The sequence below is a fragment of the Salmo salar genome, chromosome 20, assembly GCF_965601325.2.
Source record: "Salmo salar chromosome 20, fSalSal1, whole genome shotgun sequence".
NCBI lineage: Eukaryota > Metazoa > Chordata > Actinopteri > Salmoniformes > Salmonidae > Salmo > Salmo salar.
This window is the reverse complement of record NC_138310.1, coordinates 57,030,398-57,054,612: the sequence shown is the minus strand read 5'-3', so window position 1 is coordinate 57,054,612 and position 24,215 is coordinate 57,030,398. Positions and strand designations below refer to the sequence as shown.

The window sequence follows — 24,215 nt, the reverse complement described above, 5'->3', positions numbered from 1 at the left end:
CTTTGTGAAGTGCTTTCATTCAAAATAAAACATGAGCACTCAACACGCTGCGCCTTGGTCTGTTCACTACGATGCCTATGACAGGTGGCTACTTTGAAGAATCTAAAATCTAAAATATATTTTGATTTGTTTAACACTTTTGTGGTTACTACATGATTCCATATGTGTTATTTAATAGTTTTGATGTCTTCACTATTATTATACAGTGTAGAAAATAATGAAAATAAAGAAAAACCCTTGAATGAGTAGGTGTGTCCAAACTTTTGACTGGTACTGTATGTGTAAGGGCCAACGCCAGACAGGAGAAGCAGGTACGGGGAGTCAGACATTTATTCAGGAACAGACATAGAACACAACAGGAACAGCGTCAGCACACGGGAAAACAAGGACATACAAGGACAACTGCCAAGGGCGTGGGAGCCTGGCGAGCCGGCTGAGGCATAGGAGCCTGACGATCAGGCTGAGGCATGAACGCCTGTCGATCCCGCTGCGGCGTAGAAGCCCAATGATCCGGCGGGGACGGAACAGTCTGACAAGCAGGCTGGGCAAACAAGACCTGACGATCCGGCTGAGGCCCGACGTGGGATGGGCGCCCTCCGAGCCAACCGGGGCAAGGAAACCTCTCGAGCCAGCTAGGGCGTGGAAGCCCGACGAGCTGGCTAGGCACCCCCGGTTCCATCGGCGGCGACCCAGGACCGACTTCACCACCAACAGGAACACCAGTACTCCCCGATGCTTTGTGTAATGGCTTCAGGATTCTGTAAGGGCAGATGCCCTTACAGAGAAGCAGGTACGGGGAGTCAAACATTTATTCAGGAATAGACATAGAACACAACAGGAACAGCGTCAGCACACGGGTAACATGGACATATGACAAACAATCCCGAAGCAGGGAACAGAGCTAGGAAACAGACAGATATTGGGAAGGAAATTACACAAGTAATTGAGTCCACGTGAGTCCAATGAGCACTGATGCGCGTGACGGGGAAAGGCAGGTGTGCGTACTGAAGGTGGTTTGAGTGCGTAATGTTGGGGAGTCTGGCGCCCTCGAGCGCCAGAGGGAGGAAGAGCGGGAGCAGACGTGACAGTATTTTATCAGAATTACATCAATATATACAGTATATGTTATTTAAAATGAATTTCATTATATTGAGAGTGCTATGTGCACTGTTCAAACTGGTCTCACCTCTCTCAAGTACATTAACACATGGTCATCTTTGGTATCGACACGATCCACTCGATCTGAACCCCTCAGCTGTGAAGACAGGCCATTCACTGATTATTCATATTGCATGGACAAAAAATGTCAGTTTCTGAAATGTTCACAGATGAGAGGCAAGAGCTACATGGGAAAAGGTTATAGGTAACACCATAAATGTATGTTATGACAAAAACTCACCCTCCCCAAAGACTCTGGGTCTGGGACAAACCCAGACAGCATTTTCAAATCCACTATAATCATATTGGTGGTCAGCTCCTTTCCATGATATCTGTGAAAGCAAAGAGATGCCTGTCATATCAAAGTTTGATTTTTACAATTGCTTGCAATAAAACGAATAGATAAAATCTATACTTTTATTATTTTAGCCATAAAAAGACATGGTTGCCTGATATATTTTCGTACTGTTACTGGTAGAAACTAGGAAACCAAGTAAGTTGGGCCAAAACCATTCTGTAAGACATGCTCCAAAATAAAACTTTGGAGTGTCATCAATAAACTGATTGAAAGAATGCTTCTGTGAATGCAAATAAGTCATTCATTCTTACTGAGACTGGAGATTCAGCGTGACTCTGGGTCTCAAAGAGTTACTGTTGCAGTCCACCTCTGGCTTCACCTGGATACTGAGTGTTGTGCTGTCAGTAGGAGTAGGGATGTTGTAGTGGAGCGCCACCTGGGAAAGAGGGAAGAACAAGTCAGGGAAACCATCATGTCCAACATATACATTTTAAAAGATAGCGAAAAATAAACATTTCATAAACTAAATATCAAGCCAGACAAAGTTTCTTAAACGTTTGAACTTCGCAGTAATATACAAAACCATATCTTGCCCTTTAGTATTGGGAGGCGTGTATTCACTGACCTGCACTGAGGCACAAGCACTGCCTTTTACTTCCACGCTGTACCTCCCTTCTGTGTCCTGCAGCGCCCTCTCCTGGTAGAGAAGCTTGTTGTTTTGGTTCACTTCGAAGAGGTGCTGTGCCCCACTGGGACACTGTACTGTGACTGTGCTGGCACCCTCTCTACTGTACACCCTGGTGGAGTAGAGAGCCAGGGCCTGGAGGGCCACCACTGTGTCCTAAACACACACACCAACAGACCACAGACAAATGTGTTCAAAATGAATGAAAATACCCCATTTTACATAAAGGGGGGATTTTTACATTGGTCAGTTTCTAGAGTAATTATTTCCATCCATTATGATTTCTTGGCTCCATTTTAGTGGAAGTTATCCTTGCCAGGCTTGACATGACAAGAAGCACATACATGCCTGTTGTGAAGTCAAGGTAATAATGCCTCACTACAAGTGCACAGCACAGGGTGCCAGTTCAGAACGGAGGTGTTTTGGAAACATACCTGTGTGGAAGAGAAGCCTCCGTAGGCGTTCTGCTGTCTCACCAGCCACCTGACGATGCGGGAGGCGTAGCCCAGGTCAGTGGTAGACAGAGGGGAGGCACTGAGGGAAGCCAGCAGAACATAGGAGCTGATGTCCACCGCCAGGGAGGCTGAGGTCTCTGAGGAGGTCTGAGTCCAGTGCAGAAGATCCCCTGAGGGATGAGTAGCGTACACACACACACACACACACACACACACACACACACACACACACACACACACACACACACACACACACACACACACACACACACACACACACACACACACACACACACACACACACACACACACACACACACACACACACACACATAACAGGGACTAGCTTATTCATCATAATAAAAGATACAAAGTTCTTATCTGACCTACCCAATTCATTTTATGACGAAAAGTGAATTATATTACAGACACCTGAGTTCAAATTGTATTTGTGTTCTATTAAATAGTTTGGGTGTTTGATTGAGCTTATCTGGAGTGCCAGAGGGAGGAGGGTTTGCACTTTTGGGATTACTCCATTGGGTCCATTGCCCAGGTAAGCTCAATGAAAGCAAGACAGCACAAAAAGATGTTGGACCATGATATGTCTCACCTTCTTGTAATGAGATCGTGTCCAGGTGCTGCAGAAGCTGAGCCCGGGTCTCCATGTCCCCTGCCAGGGTAAAGGTGTAGGCCAGCAGAGCAGTAGTGTAAGTGTTGGACAAATCACTGGTGGAGTTCCTCAGGCAAGACAAGCTGCTGTACACAACAGGATCCTGGAGCACAAAATAACAGAGCAGCACATTAAGAGACACGTTAGCCTGGTCCCAGATCTGTTTGTAATGGCAAGGCAATACAAAGAGATCTGGGATCCGGCTAAACACATTCATGCTGGAGCACTTTTAGTTTTTCAGTTTACAGTATTATAACTATGCCTGTACTTTATTTGTTAACAGCACACTGTCATTCAGGAATGCTTATGGTTACAGCTATTCTTATTTCTATTCCATATGCTACTTTCAGATAATTTTTTACACAGAACTCACTACATTTTAGAATCTCTAAATGACAGTTGACATAAGATGTATACAACAGACTTCATACAGGAGGCTAAATCAGTTTCCTGTAATGGACGTTGTTGTAGTGAGAAATGCTACGTACCGACACTGACATGTTGAGCTCCAGCATTGAAGATGTGATGTAGGCCGTCAGCGTGACTTCATCTGTCACACCACCCTACAAAACAATATGTTAAATACTAAAACATGTGTAAACTGTAGCCTGATACAATTCTGTAGAAATCATAATTCCCAAATTTATGGATGGTCTGACGAGACTTAAAACGACATCTTCTTCCATCTTCTATCAGTTTATTATCAATATAAATACCTTCATTCTGTTGTTAAAGAGTTTCCCCAATCTGACGAAACAGCCATGTTTGTCTTGTTGACGTTCCAACCAAGTCTTGGACTGCTCAATTTTTGCCGGGTCAATATAAATGAAAGACTTTGCTTTGCCAAAGGATCTCAAAACAAAAGCAGTCAGCCTGAGAAAAGAGAACTTGATTTAATACCCACATAAAGTTGTCATAAACATGACTTAGAGCTTGACACTACATGCAATGAGAGCTTATGTCAACTTATGTCACATCAATGGTCTCCCTGTCAGAGACAATGCCATTTGGTTGGTCAATACTTAATTGAAACAGACAGTTATGATGAGGTTACCAATAAGTGAATAACACATCCAAGTACTCACCAAGTGTTCCCTGAGCCTTGTCCAAATGTGCTGTATGCACCATCAACATGCTTGTAGTTCAGCTGCCTTTGGTAACCTGTCGGTGAGTTTTTAAAGCAAACAACAGTAACCAGGTGTTCCCTAGTGTACTCTATTCTGCGGGAATTAACCTATTCCCTAGTGTACTCTTTTTGCCAGGAAAAAAGTTGTGCACTATGTGGGGAATAGAGTGCCATTTGGGATAAAAATCTATAATCTATAATCAAATGATTTTAGCAAAACATCTGGAAGTCCCTGCATGTGTTGGGTCACTGATGCTCTGTTGATAAGACACCGTGATGTCATCTATAGTGTAGCTCTATAATTTATATGACACCAGGGTCATAGTCATTAGGGCATACCGTGGTGAAACGTTTAAAAATGTTCTTCAATGGAAAACAAAAACAAAGGGCTCTTATTGGACAAATCCAGCACTGTTTCAGTCAGTTTTCATCCGTTTTGTGCCTAATCAATACGACCCATATTTTGAGGGACTCTCTTACCACTAGTGAGGAACTTGGTGGCCTTGTCTCGGATGGCTGGAGTGAGCTGCTCTGTGTTCGTCAGGTACTCCAGGATGTAGATATTGGGGGTGAGGAGGGCCATATTCTGCTCTCCACACCCATACGGCATCTGCAACAGTCCATCCAGGTTCTTGAGGGCCCGACCCAGGATGTCCCCTACAGAGAAACATGGGACTTCCGTAAGATTATCCTCTTTAGGTCAGTGCCTAGTTAAATAAAAAAATAGAAACTACAATTTGCAAACAGCAGCATTATCATTGGAGAAAGGTTGCTTTTCCCACCACTACGCCTGTCTAAATAATACAATGGTTTATTTTACCCAGGACTGAGAGAGAAATTCAATCAGATCCATCCACCACGTTCTTCGGGAGTTGCAGTTCCACCTCCTCTGTCATAGTTACTCCTGTGGACACACAGATGATAAGATGAATGGAGATGATCAATTCAATCAAAGTGAACATTCAACGTTCATTCATTACTGACTGACCAGTTGGACACAGCAACCAGTTGTAGGTGTCGGTCTTCTCTGTTCCCTCAGCCTGAGAGGAGAGGATGTTATTTTCAGTCAGGAGCAGTTACACTAGGTATCTGTACAACAGTATGTACCGTCACAACAATAGGCTGCATACCTTCACCAGCAGGCTCTGTGTGACTGTGTCGATGCGACCTCTCTCCGGTACGTTCACAATCTCATTGTCACACACAGCGTGGGACTGGACAGCCTCTGCACTAATGGACACATTCAAAACCCCTACACACACATTGAAAGACCGAGTGCAGCACAGGTTACACAACATCCAAAATGGTGACAGAGTACACGACTCAGGCTGACATCCATTCTGCTGTCTGAACGGTTGAATGAAGACTGGTGATTTACCCAGGATAGAGGGTGCCATCGTCCAACTGAAGGTCTTTCGTCCATTGGCACACAAGCATGATGAGTACTGGACATCCTTCAAGGGTGTGAGAGTGTAGTCTAAGGAGTGAGCTGGAGTCACAGAAACCTGCCAAATAGGAACACTTGTAAGATAACATGGAAAACTCATGAAACAACTCAAGAAACGATCATGTTGCAGTGTCGTACCATGATGCACTTGGACAGGTAGTTAAACACAGTGGCCTTCAGCTCAAAGTGCTCTCCACGGATGATGGAGTAGGGCAGGGTGAGTTCCAGGAAGAAGGGCTGGAAGACAGTGAGCTCCGCTGGAGGAGCCAGGCCGAAGCCGCTAGGAGCCAGGCAGAATGCCTCTGTCTCCCAGGTGGTGATGGTGTCTGGAACTGTGAGGGGCACATCTGCTGATCCAGACCCCCTGTAATGCAGAGGTCAGAGTTCAAACAGAAAGACACTAAGTGTCCCATGGAGAACAATGGAGTACAATTTTAAAAATTCTTTGAACACTGTTTCTTTAAATGTTTAAGCTTCATCTAACCGGGCAGTCCTATTGAGGTCAGAGGCCTACAGTAGGTAAAAGTGGAGCAAGTTGAGCCATCCTTGTTTCTAGGAAACCATACACAAAATTAATAATTTGACCAAATATTTAGTAAGAGAAATAATTTAATGGAAAAAGTGGTCAGCAATCATGTCCAAAAAACACATTTTCACCAAGTCAAATAAATGTATTCTGGTAGCGGTTTCACTATGATTGTATCTAAACCAAAGTAGATCATTGTAAGATTGTTCTATACATCAGCTGGGATCTTTATAAGCTTAATTTCGTTAATGTCCTAAACCTAGCATGAAAGTGCATCTCTGTAGCTGTGTGGGCTAATATAGTCAAAATGTTTGTCTTGGGGTAAATTGAGCTGATGGCCATGGGGTAAGTTGAGCCAATGGTAAATTGAGCAAATGTACGTGTTTTCTTCCTAGGCGTAATGCAAGGCAATATTTCATTATTTTGTATTTATTTTGTATTTAGAGCTGTAAACCCAAAGACTTCCAGTCCTTACGTTATCGCAAATTACAAAGTGTTTTTTTAGGTGTTAAGTGTTTGTTAAAGGATGCTTAGAAGTGTTTGTGATTGTGTTGAATTGTGTTTGGGAAATAAAGATAGACATGGGTTTAGAAAGGTAGTGGTAATATTTCATTCAGAACAGACATTTGTAGGCAACCTAACTTAACCTATCACGCGACTCAATTTACCACTTTTTTTGGACAAGCTATGTTTTCCAAACTGTAATGTTTCCATGAATTCTGTTTATTTCAAGGGATACACAACATCCTGAAAAATATGTAAATGTTTGTTAGAAAGAATACTGTGTTTTGCTTGACAGAGTAATGCTGAATGTAAGCAATGGCTCAACTTTGCCCACTCTCCCCTACTTTGTAATGCAGTTTAATGAGGTACAGGTTCCTAATCTACACCACGACTGTATGTTTTGATATAGACCAGTTGGTTGTTTAGCAACAAAACCGACACGTGCGCAACTATGGAGCAAAACAGACGGGGTTGGCTTAGATTGTTGACAACATCTAAACTATATTTTGCCTTCAAATGTCTATTGAAAACATAAATACATTTGCACAATGAGCACTTGTTGTCTCTCAAATACATCGTTACAGTTGTTGGTTAGCTAGCTAGCTAGCTAGCAAATTTTACCCGCAACAAGTACATTTGATGGAAACACATCTCTGGTAGGAAAATAAGCATATTGTTTTTATGCAGATTTTAGAACATATTCACATGAAAATCTGTTGCCAATTGGATGGAAACCTAGCTATGGTTTTAATAAAGTAGTGGTAATATTTCATTCAGTTCAGAAATTTGTAGGCAGCTTAATTGACCCTGTCCCGTGGCTCAACTTACCCCATACCTGGGGTGTTGTGCCAAGAGACCACTTTTTTTGGTCAAGCTATGTTTTCAATCTGTAATGTATACATTAATTCTGATTATTTCCAGGGATACACAACATCCTGTCATGCCCTGATCTGTTTCACCTGTCCTTGTGATTATCTCCACCGCCTCCAGGTGTCACTTATTTTCCCCAGTGTATTTATCCCTGTGTTTCCTGTCTCTCTGTGCCAGTTCGTCTTGTATGTTTCCAAGTCAACCAGCGTTTTTGCATTCTCCTTTTTCTAGTCCTCCTGGTTTTGACCCTTGCCTGTTTCTGGACTTTGTACCTGCCTGCCTGACCATTCTGCCTGCCACTCTGTACCTTCTGGACTCTGATCTGGTTTTGACCTTTTTGCCTGTCCACGACCATTCTCTTGCCTACCCCTTTGGATGAATAAACATTGTAAGACTCCAACCATCTGCATTTGTGTCTCACCTTGTGCCCTGATACATCCTGAAATATATGTCTATCTTGGTTAGAAATAATACTACACTGCTCAAAAAATAAAGGGAACACTAAAATAACACATCCTAGATCTGAATGAATGAAATAATCTTATTAAATACTATTTTCTTTACATAGTTGAATGTGCTGATAACAAAATCACACAAAAATAATCAATGGAAATCCAATTTATCAACCCATGGAGGTCTGGATTTGGAGTCACACTTAAAATTAAAGTGGAGAACCACACTACAGGCTGATCCAACTTTTATGTAATGTCCTTAAAACAAGTCAAAATGAGGCTCAGTAGTGTGTGTGGCCTCCACGTGCCTGTATGACCTCCCTACAACGCCTGGGCATGCTCCTGCTGAGGTGGCGGATGGTCTCCTGAGGGATCTCCTCCCAGACCTGGACTAAAGCATCCGCCAACTCCTGGACAGTCTGTGGTGCAACGTGGCGTTGGTGGATGGAGCGAGACATGATGTCCCAGATGTGTTCAATTGGATTCAGGTCTGGGAAACGGGCAGGCCAGTCCATAGCATCAATGCCTTCCTCTTGCAGGAACTGCTGACACACTCCAGCCACATGAAGTCTAGCATTGTCTTGCATTAGGAAGAACCCAGAGCCAACCGCACCAGCATATGGTCTCACAAGGGGTCTGAGGATCTCATCTCGGTACCTAATGGCAGTCAGGCTACCTCTGACGAGCACATGGAGGGCTGTGCGGCCCCCCAAAGAAATGCCACCCCACACCATGACTGACCCACCGCCAAACCGGTCATGCTGGAGGATGTTTCAGGCAGCAGAACGTTCTCCACGGCGTCTCCAGACTCTGTCACGTCTGTCACATGTGCTCAGTGTGAACCTGCTTTCATCTGTGAAGAGCACAGGGTGCCAGTGGCGAATTTGCCAATCTTGGTGTTCTCTGGCAAATGCCAAACGCCCTGCACGGTGTTGGGCTGTAAGCACAACCCCCACCTGTGGACGTCGGGCCCTCATACCACCCTCATGGAGTCTGTTTCTGACCGTTTGAGCAGACACATGCACATTTGTGGCCTGCTGGAGGTCATTTTGCAGGGCTCTGGCAGTGCTTCTCCTGCTCCTCCTTGCACAAAGGCAGCGGTAGCGGTCCTGCTGCTGGGTTGTTGCCCTCCTACGGCCTCCTCCACGTCTCCTGATGTACTGGCCTGTCTCCTGGTAGCGCCTCCATGCTCTGGACACTACGCTGACAGACACAGCAAACCTTCTTGCCACAGCTCGCATTGATGTGCCATCCTGGATGAGCTGCATTACCTAAGCCACTTGTGTGGGTTGTAGACTCTGTCTCATGCTACCACTAGAGTGAAAGCACCGCCAGCATTCAAAAGTGACCAAAACATCAGCCAGGAAGCATAGGAACTGAGAAGTGGTCTGTGGTCACCACCTGCAGAACCACTCCTTTATTGGGGGTGTCTTGCTAATTGCCTATCATTTCCACCTGTTGTCTATTCCATTTGCACAACAGCATGTGAAATGTATTGTCAATCAGTGTTGCTTCCTAAGTGGACAGTTTGATTTCACAGAAGTGTGATTGACTTGGAGTTACATTGTGTTGTTTAAGTGTTCCCTTTATTTTTTTGAGCAGTGTATATTTCACTTGATAGTGAATGTAAAAAATGTCTCAATTTACCCCACTCTCCCCTACCATGTAATGCAGTTTAATGAGTTACAGGTTCCTAACCGACACGTGCGCAATTATGGAGCAAAACAGACGGAGTTGGCTTAGATTGTTGACAACATCTAAACTATATTTTGCCTTCAAATGTCTATTGAAAACATAAATACATTTGCACAATGAGCACTTGTTGTCTCTCAAATACATCGTTACAGTTGTTGGTTTGCTAGCTAGCAAATGTTTTGCCATATTAGCATAGACATGACATGAGTCAAAACACCTCAAAACAAGACATGGCATGGCATCAATAACAAGATAAAACGAGCTGAAACGAGACACTTACAATTCCCCACATGGCAGCCTCTTGTTATTGTTGCTATCTGACGTTCAGAATCATAACATCACCTTCTGCCTCATCAATGTGCACATTATTTTTATGACGTTGTCAGCCAACCTGTCTATTATACAACAGCCTCATTGTGCAGTGCTCTTACCCAACTTCCACAAGATCCCATATCCACGTCTCAGGGAAGAACGTACTGTCTGTATGGCACCTTCTACTACACGCAGTAAAGATCGATCAAGTATCCCACCCGCTGTGCCTTGTCTACGTCTGGCCATGACTCCAGGGTGGCGTCTGTAACCTACAACTAAAACAAAGAATAGTCATTATTCTCGTGTTAGAATCAGCCTGGTTAAACCAGACTGAATGCTGCTTTCAACGGTGATGCATGCAGCATTCAGACTGGTTTAACCACGCTATATTAGAATAACAAAAGCCATACATTTCCCAAGATTCACTGAATTCTTCTGGCAATGACAAGAGTAAAAGGTGTGAAGGAGGACATCTCACCATAGGGCCCATTGTACACTTCCCCTTTGTACCTGAGACAGGAAGGTACTATTATAACCAGATTAGTTGCCAGCTTCAGTCTCAGTTTCTAGAAATGTCAGAATCACAAACAAGAGATCTCAATATTAATGAATATCTCTTGAGTTTTATGTTTCTATTCTGTAGTTGTTTTCAGCCTCAAACAGGGTATTTTAGCAATTCATAATTTAAGAAGATGTGTGCATGGTAACAGGATGTTGACTGATTCTTACGAGAGGGGAAAAGAGGCTTCAAGTTAAGAGAAAACAAGGCTGAAGTTACCTTAAAAACTTCATGAGGTTCATTTTCCTCCTCAGTTTGTCGTCGGTGTGGCCTTACGTATCTCCTTGGTCTTACATGTAAACATGCTACTGGATCTTCAAGCTCGTAGGGAAAGTGTGTTGTCTCCTTGACTGGTAACAAATGAAATATCTGGAATGGGATAACAGTGAGATGTAAAATGAACTTGTTCACTGGACACCAAACAGAAGAAAACAAACTGTTACTGTGAAGGACTACTTGGACTTGTCTAAAAAGAAACGCTCAATTTCATTTTCCATTGCTAAACGTTATTAACCCCCAAACTACCGACCCCAGAGGCATATTTTTCATCTTAGCCAAAAGGTGGTTTATTGAAATCTTAAAATTATCATGACTTTGACAATCAACTTGTTCTTAGTGTTTCTGTATCAATATAGACTTTGGGGTCATTTCGACCCCAGCCCAAAACACCTAATTCCAACTATAGTAATGAGATAGATAGGACCCTTATAATAATTTATGTTTCTCTGTAGACATAATAACAAATTACCCATACTGACCTGTATCAGTTATGTTGACCAGATAGACAGATTATCTACAGAGATATAGCTCCCCATGTACCTGCCTAAGATTGCAGTTTTTTATACCATGTATTTTATGTATGTGTACAAAACCAAAATGAATTCACTTTTCTGCATATAAAAATCTGCCAATAGTATAAAAAGCCTGCCAATGGTATACATACTTGATAGAACTGCAATACCGAACTTAGATACACTCTGAATCTACACAGAGAGCTGTTCCGGTGTGTAGTCTCCGAAAAGTAGTTATTCTAGGGCAAATCTAAAAAAGTATTTATTTGAATCAAGGTTTCTCTGGAGATGTAATATTAAGTTATACATATCCTCAGAGGGTGGAGGGGGACCTGTATCAGTGATTTTGACAAGATAGACAGATCACCTGCAGAAATAAAGCTCCTTTTGTTCTCGGCTATGTTTTAAACTGGTTATAAATGGCATTCGTTTTTACCACATAATATGACAGAATTAGTATTTACTTCAAAATTCTAAAAACGAAATGATGCTATAATCAAATTATGGCAAATTTTGTTTTTAGTACTTATGTGGATTGTACGTTGGAAAACAACAGCACGTTATTTAAGGAACAAATGTATATTTTCGGTTTACAGAATATGCTAATTACTGTAATTTTGAAAAAAAAAATCTATTTTGGTTCATTTTTATTTCAGATAACATGATTTACATGTCTAATGATGTTTTGAATTAAGTTGATATGTTGCTATGACTGTTGTTTTTTCCAACAGTTTCTTCTTGGGGTCAAAATGACCCCAGTTGGTAATCCATGCATGTAAAATATGTTAGCATGACGGTTAAAATTGCAATAATAAACACAACCCAGACTATTAACTTATTAAGTACCAATAGGGAGGTGCTTTCCAGTTACTTTAATGAAAGCACACCAAATGGCCAACAGTGAACAGACCCACTCCAAGTCTGCCGTTGTCACTACTTAGTCCCCCGAAGCTGGTTGTATTGCTAGCACCACAAAAGCTGTTTATATGGTTGTACTGTATGACCGTTGATATTCACTACACCGAGCTCTGTTACCTTGTCAGCATCCAGCCTCTTCCCTGGCTCCATGATGTGAACACTCTTGTCCACAGCACTGAGGCCACAGAGGGAGCCGGGCTGGGCCGAGAGCTGCAGGGTGTTCTCCTCCCCTGGAACTGCTTTTGAGGGTGAGAACTCCACCGACACCTGGTGCATATGACATACATGTGTACATTATACACCTTTATACAAGGAATGATATCTATGTGCATGGAAATACTTGACACTTTTTATACCTTCTATAAAATGAACATAGTATGTTTGTGATGTGCAGAAGTCAGAGGGTATAACACACGAAGAAGCATGCCCACATATACACACACCTTGTGCCTGAAGCATTTCTCAGTGGGGAAGTTCATGCTGTGGGCGATGACTGTCTCACTGGGTAGCATACTGTACACAAGGACCTGTACCACAGGCGCCATCTCTGGAACCACTGCCAACTTCAAAGTAACTTCACTCTCAGTTGCTGTAACGCAAGAGCATGTCACACTGTCATTGTCACCAAGCACCTTCAAGTACGTTCATAATTAATTAATGAAACTCCATCACCAGGACTCCCGTGCTGCACGGTAACCTTCATGTGTCCATGCTGAACTATCACCCCTCTGGATAAGGCCTGGAGGAGGGAAAGGGAAAAACACTTGTCCCGGTTATCCCATCAAGTCAGCAAGAAGGATATGATGAGAAGAACTGGTTTTGTATAGAGATATCCTTCCTTTGAAGATGAGAGGCTGGGACTATGTCTGAAATGACCCTGGTCAAAAGTAGCGCACTAGAGAATAGGGTTCCATTTTGGATTCACCCTGGGTTTGCAGGTTGTCACAACTTGTTCCTGGTTCTACTCACCAGGTAGATGACATCCACAGAGCCCTTTGGGACCGTCTCCCCTACGATGGCGTACTGGATGGTGATTGATACTTCCTCCCAACATGCCAGTGGTTTCTCCATCTTCTGAATAGCCAGAGAGCTGGACGTTTTACTGTAAGGGTCAGTGGGCTGGATCAGGGAGAGCTTGTGGTGCCCTCTTTTGAAATAGGGGACCCTGTATCTAATTTTCTCCATTTGTGGTGTGTTGCTAACCTGGAAAGCAACAGAGGAGAGAGAGAGTATAACTAAAGGCCCAATCCCAAATCTACCCTTAGACCCTATGCCATATATAATTGTGGAGATCTGAGAGATTTTGTTTATTTTATTTGACAGGTGTAAGCAATAGAGTATGTCAACATCTCCACCTTGCCCTCTGATAAGCTAGGTGGAAGTTTCACCATAGTGTTTGTTATACACATGGTATCTTCTCAGATTTTAACAAGAGCTTGATAGGCCCTAGGGTGTAGGTTCAATTGTGTGCGCTGGAATCATCAGTCTTCCAAAACTTAGAAGAAATCATACTTACTATGAGGTTAATATTCTCTTTGGGCATACTGGTTGTGTTGAGGGAGAAACTGGCAATACCATGACTGTCCGTGGTTAGGTTCTGGAGATGATGTGAGGACCAGCCTTTCTTCTCCAAAAGGTAGACTGACATGTCTGAGATAGGTGTGTTGTTGAAGTGAACAACGTTTATCTGAGGAAAAAGGGGGGGAAAGTTGTAAGTAGTGATGCTACACGTGTCACTGTTACCTACCATTGGTAGTTAAGTAAACAGGAATGTCAAAGACAAATGGTATCTACAATTCAACTAAGTGTAATAAACAATAACACTGGATTTGGACGCACCTTGCCCTCGATAATTGATCCATGCTCATAGATTTTGGGTGTGTCGACAAATGTGAGTTTTCCAATCACATCTGAGAGAGCTATGTGTTTTTCCTTTGACTGTGTAATACCTGTGAAAGGAAAACAAATGAAAATAGGATGGTTTATTTCACAACTACACACGCCACCATGATGCACAATGGCAGCTCACAATGCAGAAGCTGAATTCCAATGCAGCTTACTCAACGTATTAAAAACATGATTACAAACAGAAGACATGAATAAAAACAGCATCATATGAGGATGTAGCACCAAAGGTCAAATACGCAGGTCACGCCAATCTTCATGATCTAATTAAACATGCAATCTTGACATTATGTAATTCACTCTCAAGAAGAAAAACTGTTTTCATTTGACTTCAGGCAAATGTTATCATCACTTCTACCATCTTCAAATTCTTGTGATAATTGACTTGCCTGTCCCCTCCTCCTCTACTTTTGCATTAAAACTCAGCCTGTCTATGAGCATTTTCTGGCCAGCATCCTTTGTGAAAATTGACATGTTGAAGACATGAGAAGCACAGCCAGTTAGGTCCATCTGGGAAAAGCAAGCAAAACCACATTAAGAAATGATTTAAATAAATGTAACCAGATCACATTCAAATGTATTATGATGGTAAAAACAAGTATATAGTTTCTTCATGAAAGCATACAGACCTCTATTGACTCTTTATGGCAGGGGGGTGTATAATCAGGAACTTCTTCTGGATTTTTCTCATCAATTCTTATTGGTATTATTATATTGGGCACTAAGGGTCGGCACAACTCTACCTCTGCTTTACCAGGTACAGGCTGCCCATAAGTGTATCTGATTTTATTTCATAATAAAACACAAACATACATCAGACACATCAACTATCATACATTTCCTACATAGAGAGACATACCATATTATAAAAGTCTCATATGAGACATTATAAATCTCATACCTGCGTGCTTATAACAATACATTATAATGATTTAACCTGCAAGTTTTAAGTAAAACGTTTTCAACATTGTCAATCGATCTGGACCAGTATTCATAAAGCCTATCAGAGTATGCGTGCTGTTCTAGGATCAGTTTTAACTTTTGGATCTAATGAACTAGATCTCATGTACAGGGGAGCCTTATCCTAGGTCAGCAATCCTACTCTGAAATGCTTTATGAATACTGGCACAGCTGTTCATGTACTGTACATGCCACTGTCCCAAACCTTTGAAGTCTCAGGGACTCATAAGAACAGTTCATGACATTGAGCAGTAGCATTGTAGGTCTTCAACTACAAAAGTACATTTCTTAAAGAAAACGTGTGTGTTTGCTAGCTTGTCTTGAGTATTTATGGTTGTGAGATAAGTTATAGTAGTGGTAGTGACTGCAGTAGTAATGGTAGTGACTGCAGTAGTAATAGTAGTTGTCAAAGTTGTGACTGTGGCAGTAATAGTAGTAGTAGAAGTGACTGCAGTGTTAGTGGTATTAGTAGTGACTGGTAAATGATAGCATTAAGCTGTATTGAAGAAATCTAAGTTGGGTCAGTCTGCACATCTGAAATCCAAAATGTACTATTCTAGTCTATGGCGCTCTGTGCAAGCTTTGAGCTTTGAGTAAGCACACTAATTAGTCATTAGCTGTCATTACCTAGACCTGGGCTCAAATACTTAATTTCTGTGCATCAGTATTTTCAAATAATGTGGCCAAATCAACTACTTCTATTTGAAGTATTTGAAAGTATTTTCATATAATTTCCTATAAATATCCTACTATTTGAAACTATTTTAAATTACTTGTTTCCAAATACATTATTTGAAATACCCCTATGACTAAACAGACCTGGGTTTAAATGCATGGGGTATTTAGATATTTGTATTTGAAAATGCACTTGTCTATGTATTTGAGTAATTTGCAACTACAGTGCATTACAGAACAGAGATTGTGTTGACTCACGTTGCACACACTTCCACTTTATACTCCTCTTGAACAAAGCTGACCTTATCGGTGAGGTTCATTTTGATCTCAAATTTCGGCAACACTAGAAATACATTAACAGCAGTTAACTCATGAATGTTCCAGGATTGTGATGCATTGATTCAACTGCTGGAGCCATGACAATACCTAGCATGAAAAGTAAAAGAACAAAGCTTAACCTACCATACTTTTCTACCTTGAAGTGATGGTATATTTTGTTTTCACCAATCCACACTACAATAGCATAGGATCCTACGGGTGCTTCAGAGTTCAGGGGGTGAGAAAGCTGCAGAATGTTGCCACTGGATGTCATTTTGACCCACTGTCCAATCCTGTTCTGATGAACATCCTGTTGGTTCATAGAACAAGAGGCACATTGAGCACGGCTCTACACCTATTGGAACCCCTCTTAGAAGAATTGGTTCCAAAAGGGTTCTTTGTCTGTCCCCATAAGATAAACGTTTTTGGTTACATTGAGAGCCCTTTTGAGTTCCACTTAGAACCCTTTTGGGCTCCATTTAGAACCGTCTACCTGGAACCAAAATGGTTTTACCTGGAAATAAAAAGGGTTCTTCAAAAGGTTTTCCTATGGGAACAGCTGAAAAACCATTTTAGGTTCTACAAAGCAATTTTCTTTTTAGGAGTGTAGGTTATGTAGTCCAAACATCCCTGTCTGACATGTAGAATCTATCTGCAACGTTCTGAAGTTTGCTTGCTGAAGGTAGCCCAGATGTGATCACATAAAGCTGATAGGGAGTCTTCTGGTAACTGTCATGTGGAAATGAATGATGACCTACAGTACCTAGTTGGTGGAGTCATTGTCTTATAATGTAGTACTATTTACAGTGACAGTCATCATACATTGATAGACTAATAAGGGTCTTACCTGCAGTTCCACAATGTTGTACTGTGAAAGGCAAAGACAAGATATTGGTTCATGTTTTATGAATAACTCTCATATTCCCCCAAAAATCTGCAGAGTCCCCAAAAATCTACAGAGGAGCATAGCAGATGTCTACAACCGTAGGAACTAGGCAGGCGATTGGCTTTGTCTCTTCAAGTAGACATCACATGTAGCATTTGCATCTGACTTGGACTCTAACATCAATTTAGTAGATCAACTCAATCTCATGAAAGAAAATCCCATACATTCCAATCTGACCTTTTATGAAATTGAAAACCCCTTGTCCTGTGGTGAATGTTTGAGGACCTTCAAATTAGCCCACGCAGGTTTATTTAGAGAACATCTGTAGACATGTACTTTTGCCCTGAGTACTATGTGTCACAACTATTTGTGTAGTCTGATTAAACAGACAACACAGACTAAAAAGCATACCTTCAGATATTTGGATTTTACCCAATAGTTTCCCATTTCCAAAGTCTTATTGTTCATGGAGTACTGACGAGACATGTATGACATGGGGTGGCTAGTTGATTGCTGAATTTAAATAAGCATTTACAGTATACTGTACATAATAATCTTTGTCCAAATCAGTATGGCCAATAGGGCAGGAGCCTATCTCCTGTTTCTGTAGCGTGAGGTAGTCAGGACAGAACACTAGTCTGTCACCGGGGGCGATTGTACACCAGGAAGGCCCGAAAATATTTTTGGTATCTCAGATTGTTCTGGCCATTCTCACATTGAAAATGAATTGGGATGAACAATGTTTCATATGCTTTTTACATTTGAATCACAAACCATTAAATAAAAAGGATGAAAGTGACCATTTTAGACCTGTTTTACACCCATGCCTCTTGTAAGACTCCATGATCCATGAACCGCACATGATGAAGACATCATCTTGGTGTCATTACACTCCTTATAGTGTGCTCTAAAATATGGAGCATGTGTAGATTCAGGAATAAAAATGTTCACGTTAATTTATACAAAATTAAAATATTGATATGAATATCACAAAAGTGGCCTTTTTGATTTAGCTTTTTTTAGACTTACTGTTTGGAACAATATATCCTTCAAACGCGTCATAATTAAAGTTATGCCCTGCTATTTTTGAAGATATGACCCATTTAATACATCGACATTGACATTATACTGTAGGTCAATAACCAATCACATACAGCAAATCACCAGCAAACGGAGTTCCCTTTGATTACATTTCCCATTCACAGTGGTACTGGTGCTCATAAAATGTATCATAACTTCAAAAATAGCAGAGCACCCACTCTGGAAATATGATGTGCAGGAGTATATTGTTTAAAACTATTGTGGAGATGGTGATTGAATTCAGGAAGCATCCCTCACTATCTCTCCCCCTTGAAATTATTAGAGTAGCTGTAAGCATGGCTGAGACATCCATCATCTCCCACAACCTCAAGTGGCAGGACAACCTCACAGCGATCACCAATAAGCCACACCAGCAGATATACTTCTTACGTCAGCTGAAGAAATTCAAACTCTCACGCACAATTCTGGTTCAGTTCTACGCAACCATTATCGAGCTCATACTCACCTCCTTGATCACTTTCTGGTTTGGGAATGCGTCTGCCTGGTCCAAGGGCGAACTGCAATGGATTGTACGGTCTGCTGAGAGGGTCACCGGGTGCCACCTGCCCTCCATCGAGGTCCTGCACGACTCCAGAGCATGGAAGCATGCAGATAAGATCAACCCCAACCCCTTCCACTCCATCTTCCAAAGACTCCCCTCTGGCAAACGGTTCAGGTCAATCACAAACAAAACCTCCCACCACTTGAACAGCTTCTTCCCACGGGCCCTAGCCCAAATCACCTGGTCCACGATGATCTTCTCATTCATGGACTATGCACTCTGTACTACCCATCCACGGACTATGCAGCCTACACTATCATCCAAGAGCTTAGCACTTCTCTTTGCACTATTTGCACATCCTAATATGCTTTTTTTTCATATACAGTTGGGTCTGAAATGATTGACACTCTTGATGAGGATGAGCAAAAATTACTGTGTAAAAGAAATAATTAAAATACTGGGAAGTTATATTATAATAATACAATTGCTCAGAGAAATATATTTTGTTTAATAAGGGGGTGTAGAAGTCAAAATTATTGACAGCCCTGTTTTCAATAGGTTTCATTACCTCACTTTGTGAAGATAATGGCACTGAGCCTTTTTCCAAAAATGTTTTATGAGTTGGAGAACACATAGGGAGGAATCTTAGACCATACAGAATCCTTCCAGATTCTTGACATCCTTCGTCTGCGCTTATGGACTGTCATCTTCAATTCAAACCATAGGTTTTCAATGTGTTTTAAGTCCGGAGACTGAGATGGCGATTCCAAAATGTTGATTTTGTGACCACCATTTCTTTGTGGATTTCAATGTGTGCTTGGGGTTATTGTTTTGCTGGAAGATCCACTTGAGGCCAAGTTTCCGCCTCCTGGCAGAGGCAGAAATGTTCTGGTACTGAATAAAGTTCATGATGCCGTTTACCTTAAAAAGGGCCCCAGGACCAGTGAAAGCAAAAATGCCCAAATAACATCCACCACCATATTTTACAGTAGGTATGGGGTTCTTTTCGAAGCCTCACTGTACATATTTCCCAGACTGCACATCATCATGTGTAGGGTGGCGCCTTTCGGATGGGACGTTAAACAGGTGTCCTGACTCTCTGAGGTCATTAAAGATCCCATGGCACTTATCGTAAGAGTAGGGGTGTTAACCCCGGTGTCCTGGCTAAATTCCCAAGCTGTCCCTCATACCATCACGGTCACCTAATCATCCCCAGCTTACAGTTGGCTCATTCATCCCCCTCCTCTCCCCTGTAACTATTCCCCAGGTCGTTGCTGTAAATGAGAATGTGTTCTCAGTCAACTTACCTAGTAAAATAACGGTAAAATAAAAAAAATAAAAAATGTAAATCCTGTAAATGCTTCATATATTTATACATCCCTACATACTACATATATAATGTAGCTATGTTTTTATAGTGAACCTTGTAGTTCTTATACTACAGTGTACATAGCACAGGAGGTTGGTTGCACTTTAATTGGGGAGGACGGGCTCATGGTGATCCCTGGAGGGGATTAGTGGAATGGTTTCTATGAGTTGGACGCCATTCCATTTGCCCCGTTCCAGTCATTATTATGAGCCGTTCTCCCCACAGCAGCATCCACTGGTAAATAGTGTACATACTGCATGTGGATTTGTGTAAAACTCTGCTTCTACATAAGTTGTCTGTATATCCTGTTTATTGTCTGTCTGTATATTCTTATTGTGGCAGCACCATTTTAGTCAAATTCCAGGACATATACATATATATACACATATATATATATACACATATATATATATATATATACACATATATATATATATATATATATATATATATATATATATATATATATATATATATATATATATATATATATATATATATATATATATATACATACACACAGTTGAAGTCGGAAGTTTACATACACCTTAGCCAAATACATTTAAACTCAGTTTTTCACAATTCCTGACAGTTAATCAGAGAAAAAAATCCCTGTCTTAGGTCAGTTAGGATCACCACTTTATTTTAAGAATGTGAAATGTCAGAATAGTAGTAGGGGGAATGATTCATTTCAGCTTTTATTTTTTTCATCACATTCCCAGTGGGTCAGAAGTTTACATACACTCAATTAGTATTTGGTAGCATTGCCTTTAAATTGTTCAACTTGGGTCAAACTTTTCAGGTAGCCTTCCATAAGCTTCCCACAATAAGCTTCCCACAATAAGTTGGGAGGCCCATTCCTCCTGACAGAGCTGGTGTAACTGAGTCAGGTTTGTAGTCCTCCTTGCTCACACATACTTTTTCAGTTCTGCCAACAAATTTTCTACAGGATTGAGTTCAGGGCTTTGTGATGGCCACTCCAATACCTTGACTTTGTTGTCCTTAAGCCATTTTGCCACAACTTTGGAAGTATGCTTGGGGTTATTGTCCATTTGGAAGACCCATTTGCAACCAAGCTTTAACTTCCTGACTGATGTCTTGATGTTGCTTCAATATATCCACATAATTTTCCTGCCTCATGATGCCATCTATTTTGTGAAGTGCACCAGTCCCTCCTGCAGCAAAGCAGCCCCACAACATGATGCTGCCACCCCTGTGCTTTACAGTTGGGATGGTGTTCTTCGGCTTGCAAGCCTCCCCCTTTTTCCTCCAAACATAACAATGGTCATTATGGCCAAACAGTTCTATTTTTGTTTCATCAGACCAGAGGACATTTCTCCAAAAGTATGATCTTTGTCCCCATGTGCAGTTGCAAACCGTAGTCTGGCTTTTTTATGGTGGTTTTGGAGCAGTGGCTTCTTCCTTGCTGAGCGGCCTTTCAGGTTACATCGATACAGGACTCGTTTTACTGTGGATATAGATATTTTTGTACCCATTTCCTCCAGCATCTTCACAAGGTCCTTTGCTGTTGTTCTGGGATTGATTTGCACTTTTCACACCAAAGTACGTTCATCTCTAGGAGACAGAACGCATATCCTTCCTGAGCGGTGTGGCGTCTGTGTGGTCCCATGGTGTTTATACTTGCGTACTATTGTTTGTACAGATGAACGTGGTACCTTCAGGCGTTTAGAAATTGCTCCCAAGGATGAACCAGACCTGTGGAGGTCTACAATTTTTTTCTGAGGTCTTGGTGGATTTCTTTTGATTTTCCCATGATGTCAAGCAAAGAAGCACTGAGTTTGAAGGTAGGCCTTGAAATACATCCACAGGTACACCTCCAATTGACTCAAATGATATCAACTAGCCTATCGGAAACTTATAAAGCCATGATTTTCATTCATCATTTTCTGGAATTTTCCAAGCTGTTTAATGGCACAGTCAACTTAGTGTATGTAAACTTCTGACCTACTGAAATTGTGATACAGTCAATTATAAGTGAAATAATCTGTCTGTAAACAATTGTTGGAAAAATGACTTGTGTCATGCACAAAGTAGATGTCCTAACCGACTTGCCAAAACTATAGTTTGTTAACAAGAAATTTGTGGAGTGGTTGAAAAACGAGTTTTAATGACTCCAACCTAAGTGTATGTAAACTTCTGACTTCAACTGTATATTGTACAGTGCATACTAGTATCTGACCAAAACCAGGTAAGAATTTCAGCCTGAATGCCAGAAAGGTTATAGTGAGCCACCACATTGATATTTCCCATGAAATAATCTGGTATTACATAGAAAATTAAGAGATGCATCACAAAGCAGAGAACTACAGTACATTCTTATTGGAATGGTTCTGGATGTTGACCAGTGCTGAGCTGACCTGAAACTGGAAGCAGCGGTGAAACTCTTTGTCAGAACTCTCCTGGAGAAGAATTTTGATCTGCTCATTGGCAATCAGAGATATGGTCATGACCAGGGTCTCATTAGGCTGCAGAAGGCTGGCACAAAGCTTGGTCTCTGAGCCTGCCTGGATTACTGCAGGAATGGCTACCATGTAAACCCTACAGAGAACATACACATGCACTTACACACCAACAAACACAAAGGAAAATCAGTTCAAAATGAGAGGGTACGTTGGTGAAATCAACAGAAGAAATATCTGCAGAAAGGGTCGATGGAAAAACAGCTCTTAATCTGCTGACTGAGAGAATGTTACAGCAAGATGAGACGCCATGAATCTGATTACTCAATTCTAACTTTATGACGGTGCAGATTTACTTACGGCCTTGGAGTTTCTAGACAGACACAAAGCCAGTGAAAGCAAGCAAATAGTATCCATCTCCAAACCTGAAGCCCAGGAGGAACCATGACAAAAAGAGAAAAACAAGTCAGACTATATCCCAGTATTCCTACCTGCAATACTTCCCTACTGCGTTGTGCAGAGGAACTGATATCAAGGTTTAAATTATTGAAGTTAAAGCCCTGTGAATGATTGACCCATTTTTGTCAATAATAGTGCTTTGCAGTATTGTGATTGGCAGATTTTCTGGCTTTGGGATTACACGTGCACCGTCAATATAAAGGTAACTGCCAAAACAAAGGAAATAACAACATAAAGTGTTGTAAATAACCAGCGCAGTCAAAAACGTCATTTTCCTGTGTTTTATATACACTGTTTGTACAAAACACCTATGCTCTTTCCATGACATGGACTGACCAGGTAAATCCAGGTGAAAGCTACAGAATGATCCCTTATTGATGTCACTTGTTAAATCCATTTCAGTCAGTGTAGATGAAGGGGAGGAGAAGTATTTTTAAGTCTTGAGACAATTGAGACATGGATTGTGTACAGTATGGTAGCCATGCATAAATAATAATTAAAAGAAAGTGGGTGGGAGGGGAGGGGAGGGGATCAATGCAAATAGTCCACGTAGCCATTTGATTAATTGTTCAGCAGTCTTATGGCTTGGGGGTAGAAGCTGTTAAAGAGCATTTTGGACCTAGACCCGGTGCTCCTGTACCACTTGCCATGCGGTAGCAGAGAGAACAGTCTATGACTTGGGTGGTTGGAGTCTTTGACAATATTTTGGGCCTTCCTCCGACACGCCTATTAAAGAGGTCCTGGATTGCAGGAAGTTTGGCCCCGGTGATGTACTGGGCGGTACGCATTACCCTCTGTAGTGACTTACGGTCGGATGCCGAGCAGTTTCCATACCAGGCAGTGATGCAACCGGTCAGAATGCTCTTGATGGTGTAGCTGTAGAACTTTTTGAGGATCTGTGGACCCATGCCAAATCTTTTCAGTCTACTGAGGAGGAATAGGCGTCTTTGTGTGTTTGGACCATGATAGTTTGGACAGCAAATCATTTGAAGTTCTCGACCCACTCCACTACAGCCCCGTCGATGTGAATGGGGGTCTGTTTGGCCCTCCTTCTCCTGTAGTCCACAATCAGCTCCTTTGTCTTGCTAACATTGAGGGGGAGGTTGTTGTCCTGGCACCACACTGCCACGTCTCTGACCTCCTCCCTATAGACTGTTTTATCATTATCGGTGATC

The 24,215-nt window shown here is 41.6% G+C and overlaps 1 protein-coding gene and 1 pseudogene across 2 annotated transcripts; both read right to left on the bottom strand.

The window, feature by feature from the left end:
* Positions 1 to 312: 312 nt before the first annotated feature.
* LOC106580946 (alpha-2-macroglobulin-like) lies at positions 313 to 13,663 on the bottom strand (annotated as a pseudogene). Its single transcript, XR_014381896.1, has 22 exons — positions 13,436 to 13,663; positions 12,910 to 13,055; positions 12,584 to 12,733; positions 10,977 to 11,126; positions 10,677 to 10,764; positions 10,318 to 10,473; positions 5,978 to 6,203; positions 5,771 to 5,897; positions 5,523 to 5,644; positions 5,381 to 5,432; positions 5,213 to 5,296; positions 4,873 to 5,049; positions 4,352 to 4,427; positions 3,983 to 4,139; positions 3,755 to 3,829; positions 3,207 to 3,369; positions 2,576 to 2,766; positions 2,082 to 2,297; positions 1,768 to 1,892; positions 1,400 to 1,490; positions 1,187 to 1,255; positions 313 to 775 (listed from the first exon to the last, which is right to left on the bottom strand). The product of XR_014381896.1 is annotated as an alpha-2-macroglobulin-like (transcript).
* A 2,601-nt stretch (positions 13,664 to 16,264) lies between these two features.
* Positions 16,265 to 23,121, bottom strand: LOC145850355 (pregnancy zone protein-like). The gene is made up of 6 exons (XM_082966573.1): positions 22,942 to 23,121; positions 22,540 to 22,720; positions 18,757 to 18,871; positions 17,172 to 17,192; positions 16,469 to 16,634; positions 16,265 to 16,349 (listed from the first exon to the last, which is right to left on the bottom strand). Exons 1-5 carry the CDS (start codon positions 23,025 to 23,027, stop codon positions 16,549 to 16,551), a joined length of 489 nt encoding a protein of 162 aa, XP_082822699.1. The 5' UTR covers positions 23,028 to 23,121; the 3' UTR covers positions 16,265 to 16,349; positions 16,469 to 16,548.
* Between the last annotated feature and the right edge of the window lie 1,094 nt (positions 23,122 to 24,215).